Genomic DNA, 22611 nt, shown 5'->3' on the forward strand with positions numbered 1-22611 from the left:
CTGTCAGCCTGGTGTCTAGATCTGTGGTAAAGATGTTGAAGAAGTTGGGAACTAGCACACACCCTTGTTTTAAGCCGCTCTGCGTTGGAATCTTCGCTGTGGTTCTCTCTCCATTTCCTAACTTTACCTGTACCAAGGTGGCTGAGTACAGGTTTATTATAGCTCTTAGTAAGGTTGGTGTGATGCCCCATTTTTCCATCTTTTGCCATTGGAGTTCTCTGGATACCATGTTGAATGCTGCTTTCAGGTCCACAAGAGTAGGGTTTCACCCCCATCAACAAGTAACCCAATTTCTTGCAGACAGTTGTTGGAATTGGGGGAAAAATTGTATCCACAGCCTCCTACGATCTACGGTGACCACCACCATCACTTTTGAGAGCACCTGAGGAGAGCTGGTAATGCTGAATGGGAGTACAGCAAACTGAATTATTTGAGCAACATGTAACGTCTGTGGGACTGTAGGACAGGCACATGAAAGTACGCATTCTGCAGGTCCAAAGCAACCATTTAGTTGCCCAGATCCAGAACAGACAGAGCCCTGGCTAGTGGTGCATTTAGAATTTAGCCTTTCTCAGGAAGACATTTAGAGGCTGATGGTCTTGAATAGGACAAAGTACTCCATCTTTATTCCACACAAGGAAACAGCAGGAGTAATAACCTTTCCTTATTTCCATGTTCAGAACCCTCTTGGTTGTCCATTTGGACAACAGAGCTTGCACTTCTCAAAGGAAAATGGGTTGTTGTCCCTCTGAAAGTTGCTCTGATGTGACCCAAAGCTGTGGCGGGTCAGATAGGAACAGAAGGGCAGAGTTCTATTTGATCATCTGAAGGACCTATCTATGGATTGGTAGGATTGCTACCCTTGGAGAAAATATTTGATCCTGCCTTCCACAGGGTGGTCATGCACCACTAATGGCAAACTAATGCAGCTTGAAGGCGCAATCGGCAGGAACGGTGGACTGGGATCTGGGATGTCTGGTGCCCCTTGTAACGTGCACGTTGTCAGCCTGCTCAAACTTGAGGGGGTGGGGTGGGGGGGGTTGGAGGGAGAATGTAGCATGCTTATTCACTAAACCTTTGGAGTAGCCTTGGCAGGGGTAATAAGGACCAAAGAGTGTACAGTGGCCTTTTTAGGGGGTGGATGTAGCATGCTTATTCATTAAACCTCTGGAGTAGCCTTGGAAGGGGCCCTAAGGCCCAAAGAGTGTACAGTGGCCTGACTTTCCCTGAAAAGCTCTAGGGCAAAATCAGCTTTTTTTACCAAAATGGCAGGATCCATCAAAATTCATATTCATAAGTTAAGCGATAGCTGCACATCTCCAGAAAAGCCTGGGAATTTAATCCATGCATGGAGGCGGAGTACTGCACTAGTGCCCACTGCTCATCCCACACAATCAGTAGTATCCAGGCCTGAATGACATATTTGGCTGCATCTTGGCCGTCTTGTAAAGTATGAGCCAAGGAGGCCTAAACTCTCACTGGACTGCGTTCAGGGGAGGAGGTGCTGGGCAGTTATCGGGACTCTATTTCTATTCCCCTTGCTGATGGAAGCTTGAACCACTAAACCCTCAGAATACTGTATAAGAAAATCTAGGTCACCAGGCACTGATTTGTGGCGGTTACCAACCTGCCTGTTCAGTGGTGGGCAAGAGGAAGGCCTACACCAAGTGCTCATTGGAGTATCCATTTGGGTTTTGTTGAACGGTAGTAATAGCTCAGAAGAGGCCAGCCCAGGCTGTAACACTTAAATAGAATTAACCTCAACAGAAGGTAATTATAGCTCCAGGACCTTGGCAGGACACCTGCTTAAAACTGCACAGCAAGCAGGCTCTTCCATTGGCAGACCAAGGGGAGAAATAAGGGGAAGCATCACACCCATTGGCCTCTTGAAATCCATATATATATACTGTCATTATCATAATGTGAGGTTAACTCATCTCCATCATCTAAATTGTCATTACTTAATGGGAGCAAGCTCTGGTCAAAGTCTGAACCGAGAAGCTAGTGGAGCAACTGAAGGCTACTTTGTGGCAGAGGTAGTGGTTTGTCTTAATCTGACTTTATGGGAACAAGATATGCCGAATGGAGTCAGACAACGACTTCAGTCGGGGACAAGATGAAGTTGGTTCATGGTCAGACACTGGAGTTGGTGGAAGAAGCCCCTCTAGCACTGCCCATGTTGGGACAGCTTTCAACGAAGAAAGGACAAGTGCAGGGCCAGAGCAACAATGGAAGTTGGCACTGGCTTTGGTATGGTGGCCAAGTCAGGTTTTAGGGGCTCAGATGGCGCCGAGGTTGAATCTGATCGTAGTAGCTCGACTGGAGGCCAATGCGGAATCTTGGTGCTTGAAGGTGTGACAGAGGGAGCCAGAAGAGTTACAAAAATATGCAGCATGGCCATACTAAAGTCATCAACTTACTGTGGAGGCGCTGATGGCCTGGGGAGCTCGGTCACATCAGGATCAACTGAGGGATCAGCCTCTCAATCAGAGATTGGTAGCAAGATCAAGTGGTACTTTGACACCATCATGACTAGAGAGTGGCGGGTTGGTGCTGAGTCCCGCCTCAAAGTACTTGTTTTTCCACTTTAAATAGAACTTCAACTACAGAATGACCTCAAACGTGAAGACGAGATGACGCAGGATTAGCCTCAAGAGTGAGAACGGGTCAGCACCTACGAGTTCAATCGGATTGGGACTTTCATGCATTCTTTTGATCTGCTCAGAGGGACGTTCAGGTCTGTCACCAACATCTGTTTACAAGAGTCATGTCGTGGGTTGAACCTTGTAGTTTTAGGTGCGGCCATTGTTCCATTGTAGACTAGAATTCACTTTTGAACAACTTGTCAACTACAAAAAACTGAGGAGGTACTCCAGATTTGAGTTTGAAGGCATGGAAAGAAAGGAACTGACATTGGTCCACAGGGATGGCACATATATGTGGTGAACGGGACCACTGTGCGTTGAAAAAACCTCCGTCCCTCTGGAGCTTGGGGAATATTTGAAAAAGTGATGAACTTGCGGTTAGTAGTATCCATCAGATGGTAAAGTTTAAAGGTGGGTTTCAATGCTGAAGAGTGATTGTAATGTCGGCCATTCTTTTACTTACAAATCTGAGGGGAAATTGTCACAGGTTGTACTGTACAGTGTGGTAGAGATGCTTATACAGCACTTTATAGCCCTCATGAGGTGCTGAAGTTTGTTTAGTGGACAAGGGACATTCTACACCATAGATCGTGCTTTGCTAGAAGGATTGTAGATTGGGCTAATGTGTGTAGTGTTTTTATCTTGTATGTGATGGCCAGGTGATAAACTTAACCTGCCATCTGTGGTTGTGCTAACAATGCATCTAATGACGCAACGAGGAGTGAGGTAGAAAGCTGGTGATTTCTTCAAGTAGTAATGTGATGCCAATATGGGAGGATGTTCCCACAGAAATAAAATTTACATGCGGACCATACCAGCACGGTTCTATCTTTCAACTATGCAATGCTTCAATTCTTTATGTCTAATGCGATCACCTTATGTATGTTTGTTTAACTTCTTTTATGGTTTGCCTATTTGTACAGAATTTTGATACTCGGTAGGGCCATGTTTGTGCTTTATAAAACTTTTCAAATATATAAAATACTAATGGTAGACAAAAGAGTTAACAGTATACTGCACTAGTGATCATATATGGATCGATTTGGATGGATTGAGATTAACACATGATATGGCTACTCCGGATCAGGATTGCAACTGGGAACTGCAACATTGACTGTCCCGATGAAGTTGTAGGTTTGCACACCTAAATATTTCAAAACATGTGTTTGATGGCCAGGAGGGCAAAAATTAAATCACTGAAGAAATACTATTGTTTATGATTTTATTTTGTACTATCATTTGAATTTGTAGCATGTGCTTAAGGCTGTGTAACAACGGGTAATAAATAGTGATTATAAACAGCCATGCACAACAAGTTAATAAAACTTGCAAAACTGAAAAGTAATCAGACTGATGAGAACATTAATAAAACAAGCAAAATGGAAGACAGGTGATCAAACTGATGAGAGTAAGCATTCCTTCTAAACAACCCAAAATAAAACTCATTGGCTCTAGTGTGCCAAGGGGAGGATCCATTTAGGAATGGACTGCAAAGAAGAGAGTTTGGAAGCCGGTCCATTAGGACTCTGGCAGTGATCTGAGTCCCCGCTTCTGCCAATCCTGCGACAGACTGGCCACTGCATTTAGAGAAGCCCTCTGCTCTGGCAGGGTTTCTGAATCAATGGCCACGACAAGCACTGTGTTTTACCCTCAGAGGCGTTGCTTAGTGAGTGAGATTCCAACAAAAAAAAATAATTATCAGCGGGCTGCCAGGTGGAGGGGTGAGATAACCAAGGTTTGGGATAGACAGTTAAGCAGCAGGGTCAGTACAAATCTGCATTTGGTGGCCCTAACCTGTTTAAAGTGGTACAGTGTGCGGAAAACAATGGGTTGGGATACTATCCAGAGCGATTGCCTCTGGTCAGACTGTTTGCAAGCATTCATCCCATCATCTTTTGGGTGTTTGATTGCCAGGAGTATGCCTTGAAATCTGAGAATGACTCAGCTTTGCAAGCCTACAACTGCCAATGTTTGTGAATTTTGAACAGCAGTAAATTTGCACCTATTTAAGGAGTACTGCTATGGGTGCAGCTTGACTATTTTTTGGTAAACCAGTGACTCTATATATTTAAGTTTACAGCTCCAAAAATGAACAAGTTAAAAGCTCTTAGTAAAATGATAATGACGAGACAAACTACCAAACCAGGGAGGTATTTGGGGGTGCCACACACCCCTTAAGTTACATGCATTCCCGTCCTGCCTCAGTCTGATAGTTCTCCCTGAGAACTCATGACTATGGTCACATACAACACAACGGCTAGGAGTCCCTGCCCTAGGATCACTCATTTAAAATATATTTTCCCTGCACAAATACTGTTTCGCCTCTGCTACAAGAAGTCTTGAAAGGGGAGTTGTCAAATCTGTTAATGTAGGGAGGGTTCCATGTTTCCATCCTCGCCTTTAACAAATCTTTTTATCGAATGAGTAAAGGCCCCACGTATAAAGCCAGAGTTGCAAAAAGAGATGGGCTTACCATCAAATTAATAGGGCTAGCAGAGCCAACGGTCTAGCTCAGCTTTAAGAGTGCATGATTGAGCCAGGACATGAAAACTTTGGCCTGTGTATTGTGCAACAAAACTAATGCAGTAATATAATACTGTCATGTAAATTGCAAAATGTGTTTCTTTACACGCAGAATTGTTTCACTTTAGTAGATCAGATGATATCACTGCATTGACAGGCATTTATTAAAAGTTTTTAAACATGAACTCAGAAACATTTATGGCTCATTCCCCCAATGACAACGCTTTTAGTGAACTAAGAGGCAAGTCAGTAGTCAAGTAAACCTTAAACGTGGCCTAGATTCTTATTATAGATGGACCAACTTTATAGTCTATTAAATCAAACAGAACTGGTGGTTGTACAGTGCATATCCTGAACTCAAGTATTTAAAAGTGCTCTCATATGTGAAATAAAGATAAGGGAGGTTCTGTGAAATAAAATATTTTCCTGGGATCAGGCAATTTGGACAAGCAGGGATTAATACCTGGGTATCTGGAATCATGTTTTGAAATTCAGCCATCAGAGAGATATATATATATATATATGTTTATAATAGGATTATCCCACACGCGTTGACAATCATCCGGCACTCCACGGTAGGGTTGAAAAAGTCCTTTTATTTAAAAATGACAAACTACATCGACGCGTTTCGGAGTCAAGCTCCCTTGTTCACGATGTTTTTACACCATTTTTTTTTGCATTAAAATACACTACTCAGTGATAGTAAACACAGAAAATGGACACAGTGTTAACCATTAAACCACAATTGTCTGGAACGTGGCGGCCATATTTTAACGTGTTACTTCACAGTAATCACCAAGCTTCCCACTTCGCAGTAATTCTTATTTGTGCATTCTTGGGGAAAAAGACATATTTTTTTCTTTCTCATATTTTTTCCATTTTGACCATGTACATTAATTGGGAATTTTAATTCCTCAAAAAACATTTTCAAAATTCAACACAAATTACCATTCTACAATTAAAGTGCTAGTGCTTATTTAAAAAGAATTCGCAATTGGAAGCATTCCTTCAGTGTTTTTGGCAAGTGCCCTTTCCAGTATTCATTGGTCCTTGTAAAAGTGCGAAGCGCTAATGCGAAGCGCTAATGCGACTATGCATTTCCAAAAGAAAAAAGGAGAACTGAAAATTCAGTATGGGGCGGAGCAGACAATTCATATGATTTACACATAATGGAAATTTCAGTTCCATACGGTAAGGGATTACCCCTAATAAAAAGTGCTTATGCTTAGGTAAACCATAAGAGCTTATGCTCATGTAAAATATGATAATTTTCTCACTGTAAACATTTCACTCTTTTCCAATATAGTACTCTATTGAAAGTGCAAGTGCTTATGTAAACTGAATTCATCTCTCTTATAGTAAACATTTCCACTCTTCACCATTTCTATATTCCGTCCCTTTTCAGTGCAAAAGAACAATTTTATCATAAAGTGCAAATGCATAATAATGTCTAAAATGCAAGAAATGTCTTAATGTCACTGGTCCATTTCATTCATGTATCAAAAATACTACCACTGTTAAAAGAAAACATATTCCTAGTTAAAAACACAATCAATTCATGGTTACAGGTGCAAATCTGTGTTTCAACTCTTCGTCATGTTCTTTTACAGTACTTAAGACAGACATGTATATAAATCCTCGTCTACATTGAGTCCATACGGTTCTTTACAGTTAAAATCCAGAATAAAATATGTCTCCAACTTACGGAGTTCCCTTTTTCTGTTCCCCCTCTCTTTCTCTTGGGGACTTCTGCTTTACAAGTATATTGCAGATTCTCAGGGTTACTCTGGTGATGGGACTCAAAATGTCTCACGACGGGATAAGTTCTGTCTTGGTTGACAATTGCTCGTCTGTGTTGAAGGATTCTTTCATGAACAGGTAGGGTCGTACTACCTATATATATTTTTGGGCATGGACATTGTAATAAATAAACAACAAAATTGCTTTTGCAGGTCATAAAACTCCTGATGGTAATGGTTTTGTTAAAAAATGTTTTAAGCCTAGTTCGATTCATGCCATGTTGGCATGCCTTACATTTAGCACATTTTTTAAAACCTGGTTTCTGTTTTAACCAATCAGAGGCACCCTTCTTTTTCTCCATGAATTCACTCCTGACGATCAAATCTTTTAAAGATTTAGATTTTCTATAAGTGATCTCAGGATTCTTCTGAACTCTGGGACCTAACACCGGATCATTTTTTACAAGGTACCAGTGTTTCTTTAAAATTGATCTTACTTCTTTATGTTTTACAGTAAAGGTAGTGATAAACCTAGAGTTAATCTGGTTCCCCTGGAGTTTAAACTGTTCCTGCTGTATTTTGGTCCATGAGGGTTCAAATAATATCTTATGTCGTATTACATTTCTGGCTTTGCTAGCTGCCCCTTTTAGAATGCCTGGTTTGTACCCCCTTTGGATTAACCTTTGGGTCATCTCTTTTTCAATCTTATCAAATTCCTCCTCTCTGCTACACGTTCTCCTTGCTCTATAATATTCCCCAAAGAGGATACTTCTAATCAATGCGGCAGGATGGGCGCTGTCCACATGGAGAACTGAATTCCCCGCAGTTGCGTTACGAACAACTGTTGTTTCCAATTTGTCATCACTTGGACTTATTCTGATATCTACAAAATCTATTGTGGTTTTGCTATGATGGCCCAAAAACTCCAGATTTATATATATATATTTTTTTTCTCACCAAAGGTTCCTTCGTGGAAAGGAAAGGAAAGGAAAACACCGCACTCCAACTGGGTGTGATACTTCAAGGATTTATTCTTGTGCTGTTAACACCCTATTGGAATGCAGTGTTTTGCTTTCCACGAAGGAACCTTTGGTGAGAGAAATAGTATGAGGATAAGCCCGTCTTCATGCAGACAGCAAAGCTAGAGGACTGACGGCTGCCACGGCGCTCCACGAGCCGAACATTTGGAAACACCAGGATTAATCCCGGATATGAGTCATAGACTTCAGTAAGGACCAGTCGTCAAAATATCAAGGAGCGAGCTCTGGCCCACCCCAAGATGGTAAAGGATTCAACCGTCTTTTGATGCTCTCCCTTCTCACTGTCCTGATGAAGACCCCAACATGAGGCAACAATTACCCTTCTAGCGTACTTCGGGGGTCGAAACATAGACTACGCCATCTCAAGCACACCATAGGACACAAAGAAATATATTAATTTAACCTATGTGTGATGCATTTTTGGAACCTTGTACACTTTGATTGTAAAGGCGTGTTTTGATTTCAACGTGATGTTTTTAAAAAGTCACACCACCTTTACCCGGTCCCTCACAACCTTCACACTTTCCCTCCCCTTCCCACTGAGAGCACTCTGAAATGTAATGATTTAATAATTGCATTCAAGTACTTCTGTGTGTTTTTTGAAATATTGGATACAACTAAGCTGACTAATGTACGCAAATGTTAATATTGCACGAACACTGACTATGCAGAAATAAATGCATAGAAATCTCTCTCCTTTTGATTCCTTTTGACAAATGTGAGTTAATTTATGATAAATGCTTTTGTGGTGAGTTTGATATGATACAGACTAAATATTGTACATGAGTCACATTGCAACTCGGACCACCCCTATTTTGTACCATCTTCTGCACCGGCACCCACTACGTAAAGTGCGCTCTCCTTGGGGCTGTTTGTGTTTGGATATATATATATTTGATGGAAGAAAACCACCACAGATTTTGCAGTTCTGACTCTGCTCCCGCAGCCCCAACTACAAAGCCAAGAGTTCATTTATTTGGGGGTGTCACGCTCCTAACACCCCTCCTGAAGCTACACCTCTGAACCCCCTGCATGCTAGGGAATTAATCATTTCTCCTTCCCGGTCCATTACGCCTCGAAGGTCGGTTCTAAGCAGGACAATATATGTTATAAAGTTTGTCTTAAATAGGGTGGGTCGTCTCAAGAGTAAATCTCACTGGGCACCGAGTCATTTAAGTAGAAACAGGAGGATACTTACTCCAGAGAGTTTAAGGCCAGCTGCTTTAAGGTTTTCAGGTCGCACTTTGTCCCTCCAATGCCCATGAAGACTTCATAGAAATCGTACGACAATCCTGTCGATCCAAATAGGGGTGGATCATCAGAGCTGATCACAAGAGGATGCCCCCTAGCCATGAGAACTGAAGCTGGGTGGTCCCTGAGATCCGAGATCAGCATCAGGACCTATCAAGGAGAGAGCATATGTCTATTTTTATAATTTGTTTTACAGATGCTCACTTCAGAGGCAGCACATAGGGGGCACAGCACAAACATAGGGCAAATATGTAGAGCTTACGGAATTAGGTCATTTATGCCATTTAATGTTCTGAAAGTGAGGCTTTCCTGAATGTGATTTGTAGGGCAAAAGGCACAATTTTAAGTCTGATGGTATAAATTGGTACAGAGGTCAAGACACATCAAAGGTATATAACAAAACCTTCAAGGCTGGTCCATGTCTCTAGATAGACCCTGATAAGGCTAGTCAGGGTTATTAAAGGCACACCCTATATCACCATCTGATTAACCCTCTTGTCCGAACACTGTACAACTGGACCAGAGCAGGATCCACGATTGCTTGCAGCAAGGGACTGCTAGGTTTGGCAGTCCACTACTGAAAAAGCAATGCACTGCTTAGCAAAAGCCACATCAACCAATGAAGCCAAGTGGCACTTCCTTCAAGACTGTAACTGGAGAGAAGCTGTTCCAGGTAACATGGATTAGATGCATGACATGTCCTCAAGCCTGTGTCCCCTCATTATGAAGACCTCTCATTTAGAGATGCAAATATGGGTCATAGAAGATGCAAGAAGAGATTTCCATCAACATGGAGGTATGGAGAGAATGAGGAAGTCTAACTATTGCTTGTTACAAGGTTTCAGGGAAACAAGAACCAAAGTCAACATGTTTCCATCAGAACCTACATGAAGAACAATCCATCCCAGATGAGAAACAGATCCACAAACACTGTCCTAGAAAGACACTATAAACAACCAAGGTTGAAGTCCATCAAAGGCACAGGATCCACTGTCCCTACATGACAACGTTGTAGCTGACGAAGATTAGGTGGGAGGCCTCAAGACCCAAACCTCCACCATGAAGAAATCTTGATCAGTAATGCAACGCCCAGTGAAGAAGGTCAGCTGAATTAATGATAGCCACAGTGATCTTTGCACAAATTGCAAAAAGACAAGTCATTGGCTAATGGTACACTACACATATCATAAAATAAAATACACAGCAGAACACAAAATATTTCAAGGAAATTGAAGAACATTCAGTGCAGAAGCCACTTTTCCCAAGAAAGCAGCACGGGCCATTGCTAATTTGGTCATTTGTGTGGATAAATTCAAATTCAATATATGCCCAATAAGATAAAGTGATTTAAGGACTGCATTGCATCATTCACAAATCAGATTTGATCCAACTCTATTAGTCATCAATGAGTTTTAGCATTTCATACAAAGTAAGCTTATAGATCGAATCACCACATAACAGAAGAGATATAATGTACTGTGGGCAATGAATTCCGGAGATTTTCGAGATTTGTTAACTACGCATTACATTAAAAACACAGAATTCAAGCAAAAACTCTGACTCCGCCACATAGCGGAATTAGCTACTGCACCCACAGCCCTTTGATGAAACAACTTTACTTTCACATACTAAAAAGCATATAACCAATTCACAAAGTGAACTTTGAAAAATATGAGGCAATGAGAACGGTGATGATTTTGGGACCACCCCTAACCTAGGGGCAGGACCAATCAGATGCCTTGAACACAAAGAGCATATCATGCTGAACGATTCGGTGGTGGTCCCATCCTCCTATGACCACCACAAGCAAAGTTATGGGCAAAAGTACAATGCCAACCAAAGGTCCAGCAAAGCATTATGGGGCGAGATTCTAGAGTGCAGTGAATATTATAGTATTAGCTCTCAGCTGTGCAGGGAGAGCCTGCCCCTTGAGGAGTGTTTTGATATTGGATACTATAATATTCATTGCACTCTAGAATCTCATTCCATAATGCTTTGCAGGTCCTTTGGCTGGGATTGTATTTTTGCCCATAATTGGGGTGGTCCTAGGAGGATGGGCCCACCACCGAATGTTCAGCATGATGTACTCTTTGTGTTCAAGGCATCTGCTTTGTTCTCTCCCTAGTTTAGGGAGAACCCCAAAATCATCAACTCTCTCACTGCTTGCTATATTTTCACTTTTGTGAGATGATTATATGCATTTTTGCATGTAAAGGTAGAGTTATTTGTTGTATTATCAAAGGTATGTGAGGTTTCAGTTTTATTAATTCGGATGAGACAGAATGGAGTTGCAGAGAGGTGTTTGTTCAACTCTACAGAATTCCGATTAGTGGTACTCTGCTAACTATACCTACCCGTAGACATGACCGGACAAGTAGCACGAAAAGGCTCTCTCATTTTCCATACACTTAACAACTTCGGTGCTCATGCCGAGCTCAGCTCGTCATGAGGCACAGTGGTGCTGTGCTCATGACGAGCTGAGCTCGTCATAACCGCCGCGGCGCTCCCACGCAGGAATAATTCCCCTGCTGTGCTGAGTGTTCTAGGAAAACGGCATGGTCATGACTAGTTCAGCTCGTCATAAGCACAGTGCCACTGTGCTGCATGACGAGCCGAGCTCGTCATGAGCACTGCGTCGCCGCGGGCGGCCCCTCTCCCCCCCGCACTGCAGGGGAATTAGCCCCGCAGCGAAGGGTTTAAAAAATATGCAACTTCGATCCATGCTTAGTATCTACTGCAACACCTTCACAGCCCTTAAAGGGCCAGTTTGTCATAGGTTCATTCTTCTACTCTGGTATAGTCCAGTGCAATATTAAAATCACTGCTCCACATTATATTAACATGGTTCTGTTGCCACAAATGGATAACATCGCTTCAAACAACTCAGAGATACACTGTAACCAATGCTACTGCCATGACATGTAGTGTCCCCATCATCCAAACTCATCTCTCCTTGAAAATGACAGATTTACAAATCAGTAGCACTAATTTCCTAGCATAGATGCTGTATGATGCACAGTATTTAGTTTGTAGTTACCTATATGCGAATGTAGCTGCCTCATGAAAGTCCAAGTGTGTTTCTTGTACATGAGTACTTCAATGCCTTATTCTTATAGAAATGCTAGTACGAAATGTTTCTTTATTGAATTATTCTGCTCTGATATTTGAAGTAATGAATGTAATGTTTTGGGTCATAATCTACAGTGGGTGAGCACTCTGAGATGCATTGTGCAGTCAACATTAGTGTCTGAAACTACACCTATCCAGCCCATCAGAGCTCTATAGGTTATGGTGACATCAGTCACAGCTACATTACTGCCTGACACTTAACTCCCCAAATAATCCCTTCCATCCACCTCTCACACTGACTACTTCAGCTATCAGTGCACATGTCCAACTCACAAAATGAAAACTGAACTGTAAGTTACCATTTAGCTGATACACATTTGAATGCTCAACCATCTCCTTTCACCCTGTCCTCACCTATTATTAGTATATTTGTGGAAAGTGAGCCCATAATTCTAACGATGCCCAGGTAGCTGGCGCAAACCGCCTCTTAGTTCCCATTCTGAATAGTTACCAAAATAAAGAGACGGGCGCTGGAAGCAGGAATCAAGAACAGAGTTTAATTCTCATGAGGAGAGCATGTCATTTCGGACACGAAACACAGTGTCTTTCGGGAGGTGCTCTGACAAGTGAGCGTGAGACTCCGGTTTTTATACATTTGCAGAACATTTGATGATACAATCAGGTCAATGTGTCGCAAAAGGGAAACATTCCTATAATCCTCGTGATGATCCTATTCCACATACATTCACAATGGGGACCCTTGACCTGCTGATAAGAGGGGAGGGCAATCATGCAGCTGAGTGTGTCGTAGGATGTGTGCGCCTGATCATGGCCCAGGGGGTGGGGTGGCTAGGCATACAATAAGGGCAGTAAATGGTATCTCCTGGCTTAGGCGATGGCCTCGGACATGTGTGGTCAGCCGGACTCGGGGGAAGGGGTCATCAAAGGAGTGGTATTCATGTCTGCGTGGACAATCGAGCGTGGAGGGAAGGCTCGTCAACAGAGGGGCATTCATGGAAGGGAAGGAGGTGCTGGTCAGGCGCGGCCGTGACTCTCAAGGACAGGGCTTTGCGGAAGAAGAGGGTTTATGACTTGTTTATGTGAGGAGAAGGAGGGGGGGGGGATCAGGGTGCGTGCAGGGCCAGAGTCGCGCAGTGAGAGAGAGAGAGAGAGAGAGATCTTATGACCTGTACATGAGAGAACAGGGGCAGTCAGATACAATTGGGGGGCTATGTCAGCTGAGGCGAAGGATACTTCTTCGAGAGGGGAATGGAGAAGGCCTGGGTCAAGCAGGAGGGTTACCTTTCACATCAGGGTCGCGCAAAGGGAGCGGGTTTCATGGCCTATACATGAGAGAGGGGGTGCAAGATGCGCGCAGGAGGGAAGCTGGGGAGTCTAATGGGTAAAAAGGGCCATGGTGCCTAGAATGGCCGTACATATGCACAGGGGTACGGGTTCTTACTGGCAGGGTGATACGGTCAATAATTTGCAGTATCCATGGTGCTCACAAGGAGAGGAGTGGGAGAAGAGGTGAAATGAATGCTGTCTATGTACATCGAATTTGTCAGATTTCACAGTCGCCCCTTTTTACATAGCAGCAATCATTTTTACAGCTGATGACATTACGGGCTGGCAAGCATCGATGACGAATTAGCACTTTGTCGATACTAACACGTGACGTACAATCATAGACAGTTAAGGTGAAGGGAAGAATGCAGTACATACGAAATTACATTTTCAGTGTGTTCCTAACAGTTAAACGCATTACATAGCACAAGGCTTTCTGACTTAAAAATGTGACCAATGAACAGTTTTGACCAGGCAGTTGAGAGCGGAATTCAGTTCAATGCACAGTATTTCTTCGTCACAGTGTCTTTTTATCAGCGAGCCATCACTGGTAGGCTCTAATCCGGGTACCTTCGGTGGCGCTGTTGAGCACCGGCGATGGAGCTACGGGTCCAGCTCGGTTCCATCCTCACGCGTTGCAGGGTGCGGTCAGTCCTCTGCTGTTAGACCACAGTCCTGTTCCCTAAACAGTCCGTTTGGTGGCGCCTTATGCTCGGCACCTATAGTTCTATGGCAACACCCTATTCCCATATGAATGCAGTTCTTTCCTTTGGCAAAAAGTCACGTGGGAAGGTGGGTGAATGTTGTTCAAACAGTCAACGGGAGAAAGAGTGAGCGGAGTTGGGTCAGAGTTCCTGGGACACACAAAAGGGACCAAGGGAGCAAAGGATAACAAGCAGGCAGGCCCATCAATCGGGCCCAAAGAAGGGGGACGGAGACTCCAGGCACACGTGGGTTAGCAGACGGAGGGCTTCAGGGCAGCCCGTCATTTTTCATTTTCCACGTCGAAAGTGCTGTCTCGTCCGTATCTTGTTGCTCTGCAGCTCCACCTTCGGTCGAGGTCACACGTGTCCCAAGATCTGTAGCCAGGCTGTACGTCACATCCGACCCATCCCCTTCGGTGATCGAGCATCTTTGAATGAGTACAAGACAGTGTTTTAGAGAAATGGCAGAAGAAGATATCTACGCATGTGAATTCCTCCCTCAATTTTTCGCATTTGAGTCCTTAGGGTCATTGGTCACAGTCAGAGGTCTATTACCAAGCAGTGCATGTGTCAGCATTCTTACTGAGTTTATGGCAGGTATATTCATTGTCCTATTTATAACTTATGCGAGGATAAATGACTTTTCCATCAACTGTGCGTTACATTGCATTCAATATTACAGAGCATTTCCCTTCAGGACTTGGCTAACATTTTCAGACAGGGCGGGGATGCTGTCGTCGAGTGTCGGGCAAAACAAGATATCCTCAAGGGTCAGCAGCTACCCATGGTCATTATGTTTATACCGGGGACAACGGAAGCGGTTCTATCAAAAAGTGGGGCGGGGATGCTTCAGGCGCTTGCGCTTGGGTGCAAAGGGGTGGGGCAATCTGGGTATTGGGTGTCAATCTAGATGTTGGCGTTCGTCCCTGGAGAACAGACATAGGATGCCATTGACATACAGTTCCCCTAGAAATGGCCTGATTTGGGGGACTTTAGTCGTCTTACCTGTCCTTTCCTTCATAGCCAATTCAAGTTCATTCATTTTGCAGAAAGGAGAGGCAGTAACATGGCAAGATACAGTCATTTTAGTTTCGGTCAATTTCGCTGAACACCTTCGTGTTCAAATATGTATCAAATCGGAGTGGTGCCGGTGGGGCACAATTTTACCAAATGAGCGAGGAACAAATAGGTAGACTCTCATAGAGAGTGAGAGTCGTCCGCAATCTAAACAAGCCATTCGGTACACGTATGACATGTAAGGAGAGACAGAGAGAGAGATAGAGAAAGAGACAAAAAGGAGCGGAGAGAGAGAGACGTGTACGAAAATAGGTCATTTAGTGCGCTCACAACACAGAACGGCAAAGGTCAGGTGACCTATAGATACAGACAGAGGGGAGACACAAATTCGTACGTTACATACACACAGACTCAGACAGGGAAGACGGCACATATATTACGCATATACAAGACATCTACGACGAGACAGGAAACAATTGTTAGTCTACAAGATCTGTTTTATATTTTTCTTCATATCGTTACTATCCTATTTATCTACGTGCTTAGCTCTTTCTGCCTTTCCCCCCTTTTTCTTCTCGTTTGTCACGCCTGTGAGCGTTCCCAATTACCAATACTCACACCTCCGTTGGCTGATCGGAAATTAACCTGGTCATGCTAGTTACCCATGGTTGGATCTTAAACCATTTTTCTGTTCCCTCCTGTGGTGGGAAGTTCTCCAGGCTGAGGCAACGGCAAGTATTGATCGGGAAAACAGTCGGACAGCTTGGCTATATCTGTAAGAGTGTGAGAAAAGGGGTTGTGCATTTTGAACATCAGCGACATTTCTAACTTCCTAGGCGGATGATGCCGTGGCAACCCTTATACGTACGATTTTCCTTGTCCTTTCCCTACCTATTTAAACGTCCGGTTACATTATTTAACACGTCCTTTCTAGTCAAAATTTTGTTCGTCATTCAGTACCTGTCCAGTTTCTATGTCAGTCCATCCTCTCAGTCGCTATGTCCTAAGGAAGAACAGTCATGTTAAGTCTACGTCTTTTCTTTTAAGAACCTATCGTTATAACGACTTCACACATATTCCCTCTTTTCCTTTTTCGTCGGTGGTCTGACCGTCGCTCTTCCATACTTCAGTCGACGTTCCGACGTGACCTGCAGAAGGGAGGGAAAAGAAGGGGTGGGGGTGGCAGCATTCAAAGTACATCAGCATGTAGTAGCCCGAAAATGTTTTTACTTACCACATACTCGACTCATCTTCACGTACCGCCTTTCTTTACCATCTCGGCGTTTAAGCCCAGATGGACCAGAGAGGTCAGACAGATAATCGTTGACGATCTGTGCGACATGAGCTACTTGGTCGTAACCTCTTTTGATCGGGTACAAGGGTGGCGGCCAGGTGGCATTTCTGTGGTGTCGTTTCAGGGCTTCTAAAGCACCTTTCCGGCTGCCTGTCACACATAGTGTGGCTGCTAAATATCGGGTCCTTTTTAACCTTTAGCCTTCATCATACTTTCTCGTTGCTCATAGTAGTAATTCATTCAAAACTCATTAATGCAATCCGCTACAATGATGCTTTCGTTTCCAAAATACCTTTAATAAAAGAGGGTTGACACATAAATACAGGCCTACAACCCGGTGGGCTAGCCACGGAGCAGATTGGAACTGTGCATGGGAAGAACGAAGCTAGTGGCAGTTCATTGTATAAAGTGCGGCAGTGCAATAAAATCATATTAAACTCTCCTACAGAGCAAGCATGATGCATGTCAGTAATTCATCTTAAATACGTTCATAAATACGTCGTCCAATGATCATTCATTTATACCAATTCATTTCCCAACTCATAAACAGTACCCACCCTTAAGTCAATTCATTGTTCAAGCACATACTCAATATCCTTCATATTTACTTTCATTATCCAAACGTTATATATATCTCGGTGCAAAAAGCTTGCGCGATCAGGGTGCAACAAAGTTCATTAAAAACGTCACATTTTGCGTCGGCGCCATTTTGGGTGGGGTCAGGCGAGTTCTAGCATAGTCAGAGTGTCTCTAGTCTCGCAAGGTTGGCCCAGAACTTTTCCATTGGCAGTTCAGAAAGTCTCGTGCAGTGTGGTTAACAGTCTAACAATATGAACCATGAGTCAAAGAGTGGGAAGGGCGGCAACAATTTTCCTACCGGGTCATTCTGGTGTTCCTCCGGAACTGAACAAGCTTGTGCCGTGGCGGTATCTTAGCCATTTCCGATCCGAGTCTGGTGCCGGCAGGAGCAGCACCGCTGTCGTGGTTCCCAGCAAAGGGGATGGGGGCACCCATGCAGGGGGTCGGGGGCCCCCCGGCTCTTATAGAATCTTCAAGGTCGAGGAGAGGCGATATGGAGCGTGTGCCCGTCCTGGGCAGAGGACCTCTTTTTGATGTTGACCCTTAAGCGAAGAGCGTTGGGGTGTCGCTGGAAGCCTCCACCTGGAGGGAGGTGGGGGAGGGTCGTTCGCGGCACCTCCCCCTTCCAGCGACCCTGCGCCGTTCCCCGGCTCCATAGTTTTCGACATCGGCCATGCCAGCCATTGATGATGGGGGGGGGGTGGTCGGCGGCTGAGGCAAGACAGCCCCCCCCCTTCCCTCGGCGACATGTGGCGGGACTACCTTCAACTCTCCAGGGAGCGTGGAATGTGGCTGGACCGCCTATACCTATGAAGGCAGGCGGTGAATTTGGCATGTGGCGGGACTAGCTGATCTGCCGCCGTTCTTGCCTTGGCTTCGGCTCTGGACCAGCAGATGATGGCATGCGGCGAATTTGAAATGTGGCGGGACTACTTGATTCGCTGTCGTTTTGCCTTGGCTCCGGCCCTCAACAGGAGCCGGATCGGGTGAGAGAGAGGGGTGGTCGGCGGCCGAGGCAAGACAGCCCCCTCTCTCCCCGCGGCCTGCAGGGCGGCAGAAGGGAGAAGACGGAGAGGTCCTTGTCATCCCTTTTGGCCCGCCTGCCCAACATCGTCTCTTTCTGACCGTGGGCAGGCGAGTCCCTCGTGCCTCCAGGCCTCGCCTTCCGGATGGGCGTAACCGCGGGCCTGTTGCACTTCGGGAGCTTCCGGAATGGGGGTAGGTACTTATTGAGTTGTTTCTATTTCATGTGACCGTTATTTGGGCGGGGCGGGCAATGAGGCAGACATGTTGGGAACAGGAACAGGCAGTGAAGCCTAGCTACCTCGTGGCTATGTTCTGATATCGAATCTTTTTCGCCATTTTATATTTCTTATCACGAACTACTTCTAATGTTTCTTATTTTTGGTGAAGTCAAAAGCTCATCAGGGGGTTACTGACTTAGCCTGATTTCTTTTTATTTTTCTTTCTCTTCCTTAGCGTGTTTCGAGCCAAAGCTTTCTGTTAGTAGGGAACGGTGATCACTTCATATTTTTATGTGTCCTTTTCACTAGGGGGGTACATCTGGACGGACCAGACGAGTCCCCTCCAATAAATGGTCCGGGGTGGAACGAGATTATCGATCAAAAGGGGAACATATATTCCTTCATTAGGGTATCATCCTGGACAGACCGAGCGATGTACTTCCACTTACTAGGGTAGCCTCCTGGACGGACCAGTCGGTCTATTTCTATTAAATGGCCCATGAGTAGAGAGCATATGTCCTCCATAAGAGTAGTCTCCTGGGCGGACCATGCGAGCTACCCCACAATAACCAACCAGTGGGGAGTGGGTAGGACTGACGAATTCACAAAGGGGCATAACCTACCCTTTTCTACTTGCAAAGACTAGACAGAGTGTTTCTATTTTACGTTGTTTGCAAATAGAAAATACCTCAAACGAAACAATTCCTGGAACAACAATGTCCAGGCAACCAACCAATCAGTGGGGAGAAAAACAGGCATGACGGATTACAACGGGGACAAATGTCTGCATTACCTGCCCTTCGCTATCCATAAAGGGAACAGAATATTCCTATTCATCTCTGTTTGTGGACAGGGAAGATCTCAAAGAGCAACAATCGATTATTAATCGACTTCAAACAATTCAGTGGGGAGAAAAGTAGGCATGACGGATCACACCGGGGACAAAAGTCTGCATTACCTACCCTTCTCTATCTGCAAAGAGGGACGACGTTCCTATTCGCCGCTGTTTGCAAACAGAGAATGTCTCGTTCTCACAAGAGAACCAATATGTCAAGTAGCCCTCAAAGCTAAATGAACCAATACCAATAATGCCAGTATACAAATACTGGTTTTCAATACAAACAATCAATCAATCAGGTGGACAGAGCCACCCTACCAATCAGGCGTAAAAACACCCTACTTAATCTTACCCGGACCGGACCATACGGACAGTTCTTCGACTCCTTCCTCCAGCGCCCGATCGTTCTCTTACTCCATGTAGCATTCCTGTGGGATTCCAGTCAGGACAATAGGTCACTCAAGAGAGGTCCGTTCAGAATTGGTGAAGTTCTGTCGATCGGCAGCCGGGCTAGGGCCCTCTCAAGGCAGGCATACCCCGATCATTTTAGACGTTCACTTTTTCGTCTGGATCTCTCTTACCGAACCCCATGTCACTGATGGGCCCCACGTTGGGCGCCAATTGTGGAAAGTGAGCCCATAATTCTAACGATGCCCAGGTAGCTGGCGCAAACCGCCTCTTAGTTCCCATTCTGAATAGTTACCAAAATAAAGAGACGGGCGCTGGAAGCAGGAATCAAGAACAGAGTTTAATTCTCATGAGGAGAGCATGTCATTTCGGACACGAAACACAGTGTCTTTCGGGAGGTGCTCTGACAAGTGAGCGTGAGACTCCGGTTTTTATACATTTGCAGAACATTTGATGATACAATCAGGTCAATGTGTCGCAAAAGGGAAACATTCCTATAATCCTCGTGATGATCCTATTCCACATACATTCACAATGGGGACCCTTGACCTGCTGATAAGAGGGGAGGGCAATCATGCAGCTGAGTGTGTCGTAGGATGTGTGCGCCTGATCATGGCCCAGGGGGTGGGGTGGCTAGGCATACAATAAGGGCAGTAAATGGTATCTCCTGGCTTAGGCGATGGCCTCGGACATGTGTGGTCAGCCGGACTCGGGGGAAGGGGTCATCAAAGGAGTGGTATTCATGTCTGCGTGGACAATCGAGCGTGGAGGGAAGGCTCGTCAACAGAGGGGCATTCATGGAAGGGAAGGAGGTGCTGGTCAGGCGCGGCCGTGACTCTCAAGGACAGGGCTTTGCGGAAGAAGAGGGTTTATGACTTGTTTATGTGAGGAGAAGGAGGGGGGGGGGATCAGGGTGCGTGCAGGGCCAGAGTCGCGCAGTGAGAGAGAGAGAGAGAGAGAGATCTTATGACCTGTACATGAGAGAACAGGGGCAGTCAGATACAATTGGGGGGCTATGTCAGCTGAGGCGAAGGATACTTCTTCGAGAGGGGAATGGAGAAGGCCTGGGTCAAGCAGGAGGGTTACCTTTCACATCAGGGTCGCGCAAAGGGAGCGGGTTTCATGGCCTATACATGAGAGAGGGGGTGCAAGATGCGCGCAGGAGGGAAGCTGGGGAGTCTAATGGGTAAAAAGGGCCATGGTGCCTAGAATGGCCGTACATATGCACAGGGGTACGGGTTCTTACTGGCAGGGTGATACGGTCAATAATTTGCAGTATCCATGGTGCTCACAAGGAGAGGAGTGGGAGAAGAGGTGAAATGAATGCTGTCTATGTACATCGAATTTGTCAGATTTCACATATTTCATCTCATTTGTGGTTATGGCATAGTGCACTGTAAAGCAAGTATCTAAGAATTGAACATAGCATTCCTGAGGATCAAACTCAAATCCGAGAAATGGGACGAGCCTAACAAATCAGCAACTATTGCTTTAACAAAGTTCGCCAGTTTTCGCAGTTTTGTAGACAGAGGCAGTCAGTACTTGAAACATTACTGCCGCATGCGTTAACTTTAAGGTCTTCATTTTATACTCCTATAATAATATATTTCATGCGCTGTACATTGCCACGTGAGATAGTAGCTCCATCTTCTAGGTCCGAAATTCGACGTTGGTTCGTACTCACAAATATTTATGGATTTTAGTGCTTTTCTTAGATGTTGATAGGTTTGTAGTTCACAAATCCCTGTTTTCATCTAGTGCCACTTGCCACCTCTCAGGGTATGTGCCAACCCCTCATTCAGGTTAGCACAGAGGTGTGCAGCTCTTAGTGCCAAGTATCTTCAACACAATCTGGCAAATGAAGCACATACTCCCAGTCTCCTGCTGTGCATTCTCAGTCACTCACACCCACCAGCAAGTGTTATAACTCCATCATTATCTGCCCCCTTTCTATGTGTATAATAGCAGGTAGTGTATTGCTGTCTCTCATCTGGCTCAGAATCGCCAAAATGGAGAACGGCAGCCAGGGCTCAGTCGCCTAGCTTCATCAATGGCTCCATGCGTGACGCGCAGATCAGCTCCCTCGCCTTCCTGCTCTTCAGTAATACTTCACAGGTATCATTATCCCTTTCAGCTGGACAGAGCAGGGCGGACCCCAGGCTCACCGGGGGTACCCACCACCACTGGGGCTCCGATGCTGCACACTGTGCACTGAGCAGTAGCCCCAAAAAATAGGCCCCTCAGGTCTCTGCTCTTGAAGCTGCAAGCTGTACTTCATCACCACCTTCTTCCGGCGATTCCAAATAGCAGGATCCGTGAGAGAGGAAAGGATAAATGTCAGATCATGGGGGAAGGGGCTAGAGCATTTATGTGGCCATCTTCGACGGTGAAAGCCCACCTCCCCACCCCCAAATCAGACACTTTATAAAGTATGAAAACCGACTTTCAGCTCAGCATTTGGATCTTTTCCTCCTAGATCCTCTCCACTCAACTGATCATATTGTATTGCTCCCCCCACTTGCTCAAACTACCCATACCTGGTTGGAGACTGGACAGACTTCTAATGGGATATTGAACTTCCTTGACAGTTCCAATGCCACTGGATGTTTTAGGATGGCAAATCCATGGCCTATGCGAGTGGTGTTTAGCAATATTGCATCAAGGATGTTCCCATCGACCTCAAAGCCTTGCCAATCTGTGGGGAAAAAGCAATAAAAATGTAAACATTGAAAGTTATCAGAGACTTGTAATATATATTTTGCAGAGAAAAGATAGCAGCAGATAGACTAATCTTCTTTCAATAAACCCATCATATTGTAAATTTTCTCATGTGAAGGGTTCACAAAACCATGAAACTTATAAGGATTTTCTTTCTTTCCTTGCTGATAAAGAATCCTGGCTTCCCTTGGAGCC

General features: G+C 44.8%; 1 protein-coding gene across 1 annotated transcript in view; it reads right to left on the reverse strand.

The window, feature by feature from the left end:
* The window catches only part of LOC147733975 (adenosine deaminase 2-like), a 316988-nt gene that overhangs the window by 27802 nt on the left and 266575 nt on the right, over positions 1-22611 (reverse strand). Inside the window, exons 7-8 of the mRNA XM_086953604.1 lie at positions 22236-22393; positions 9146-9348 (exon numbers count right to left, since the gene is read on the reverse strand). Coding sequence (XP_086809730.1) covers positions 9146-9348; positions 22236-22393 — 361 coding nt within the window. The remainder of the gene's footprint in view (positions 1-9145; positions 9349-22235; positions 22394-22611) is intronic.

Source organism: Lissotriton vulgaris, chromosome 1_2 (assembly GCF_964263255.1).
Source record: "Lissotriton vulgaris chromosome 1_2, aLisVul1.2, whole genome shotgun sequence".
NCBI classification, from domain to species: Eukaryota; Metazoa; Chordata; class Amphibia; order Caudata; family Salamandridae; genus Lissotriton; species Lissotriton vulgaris.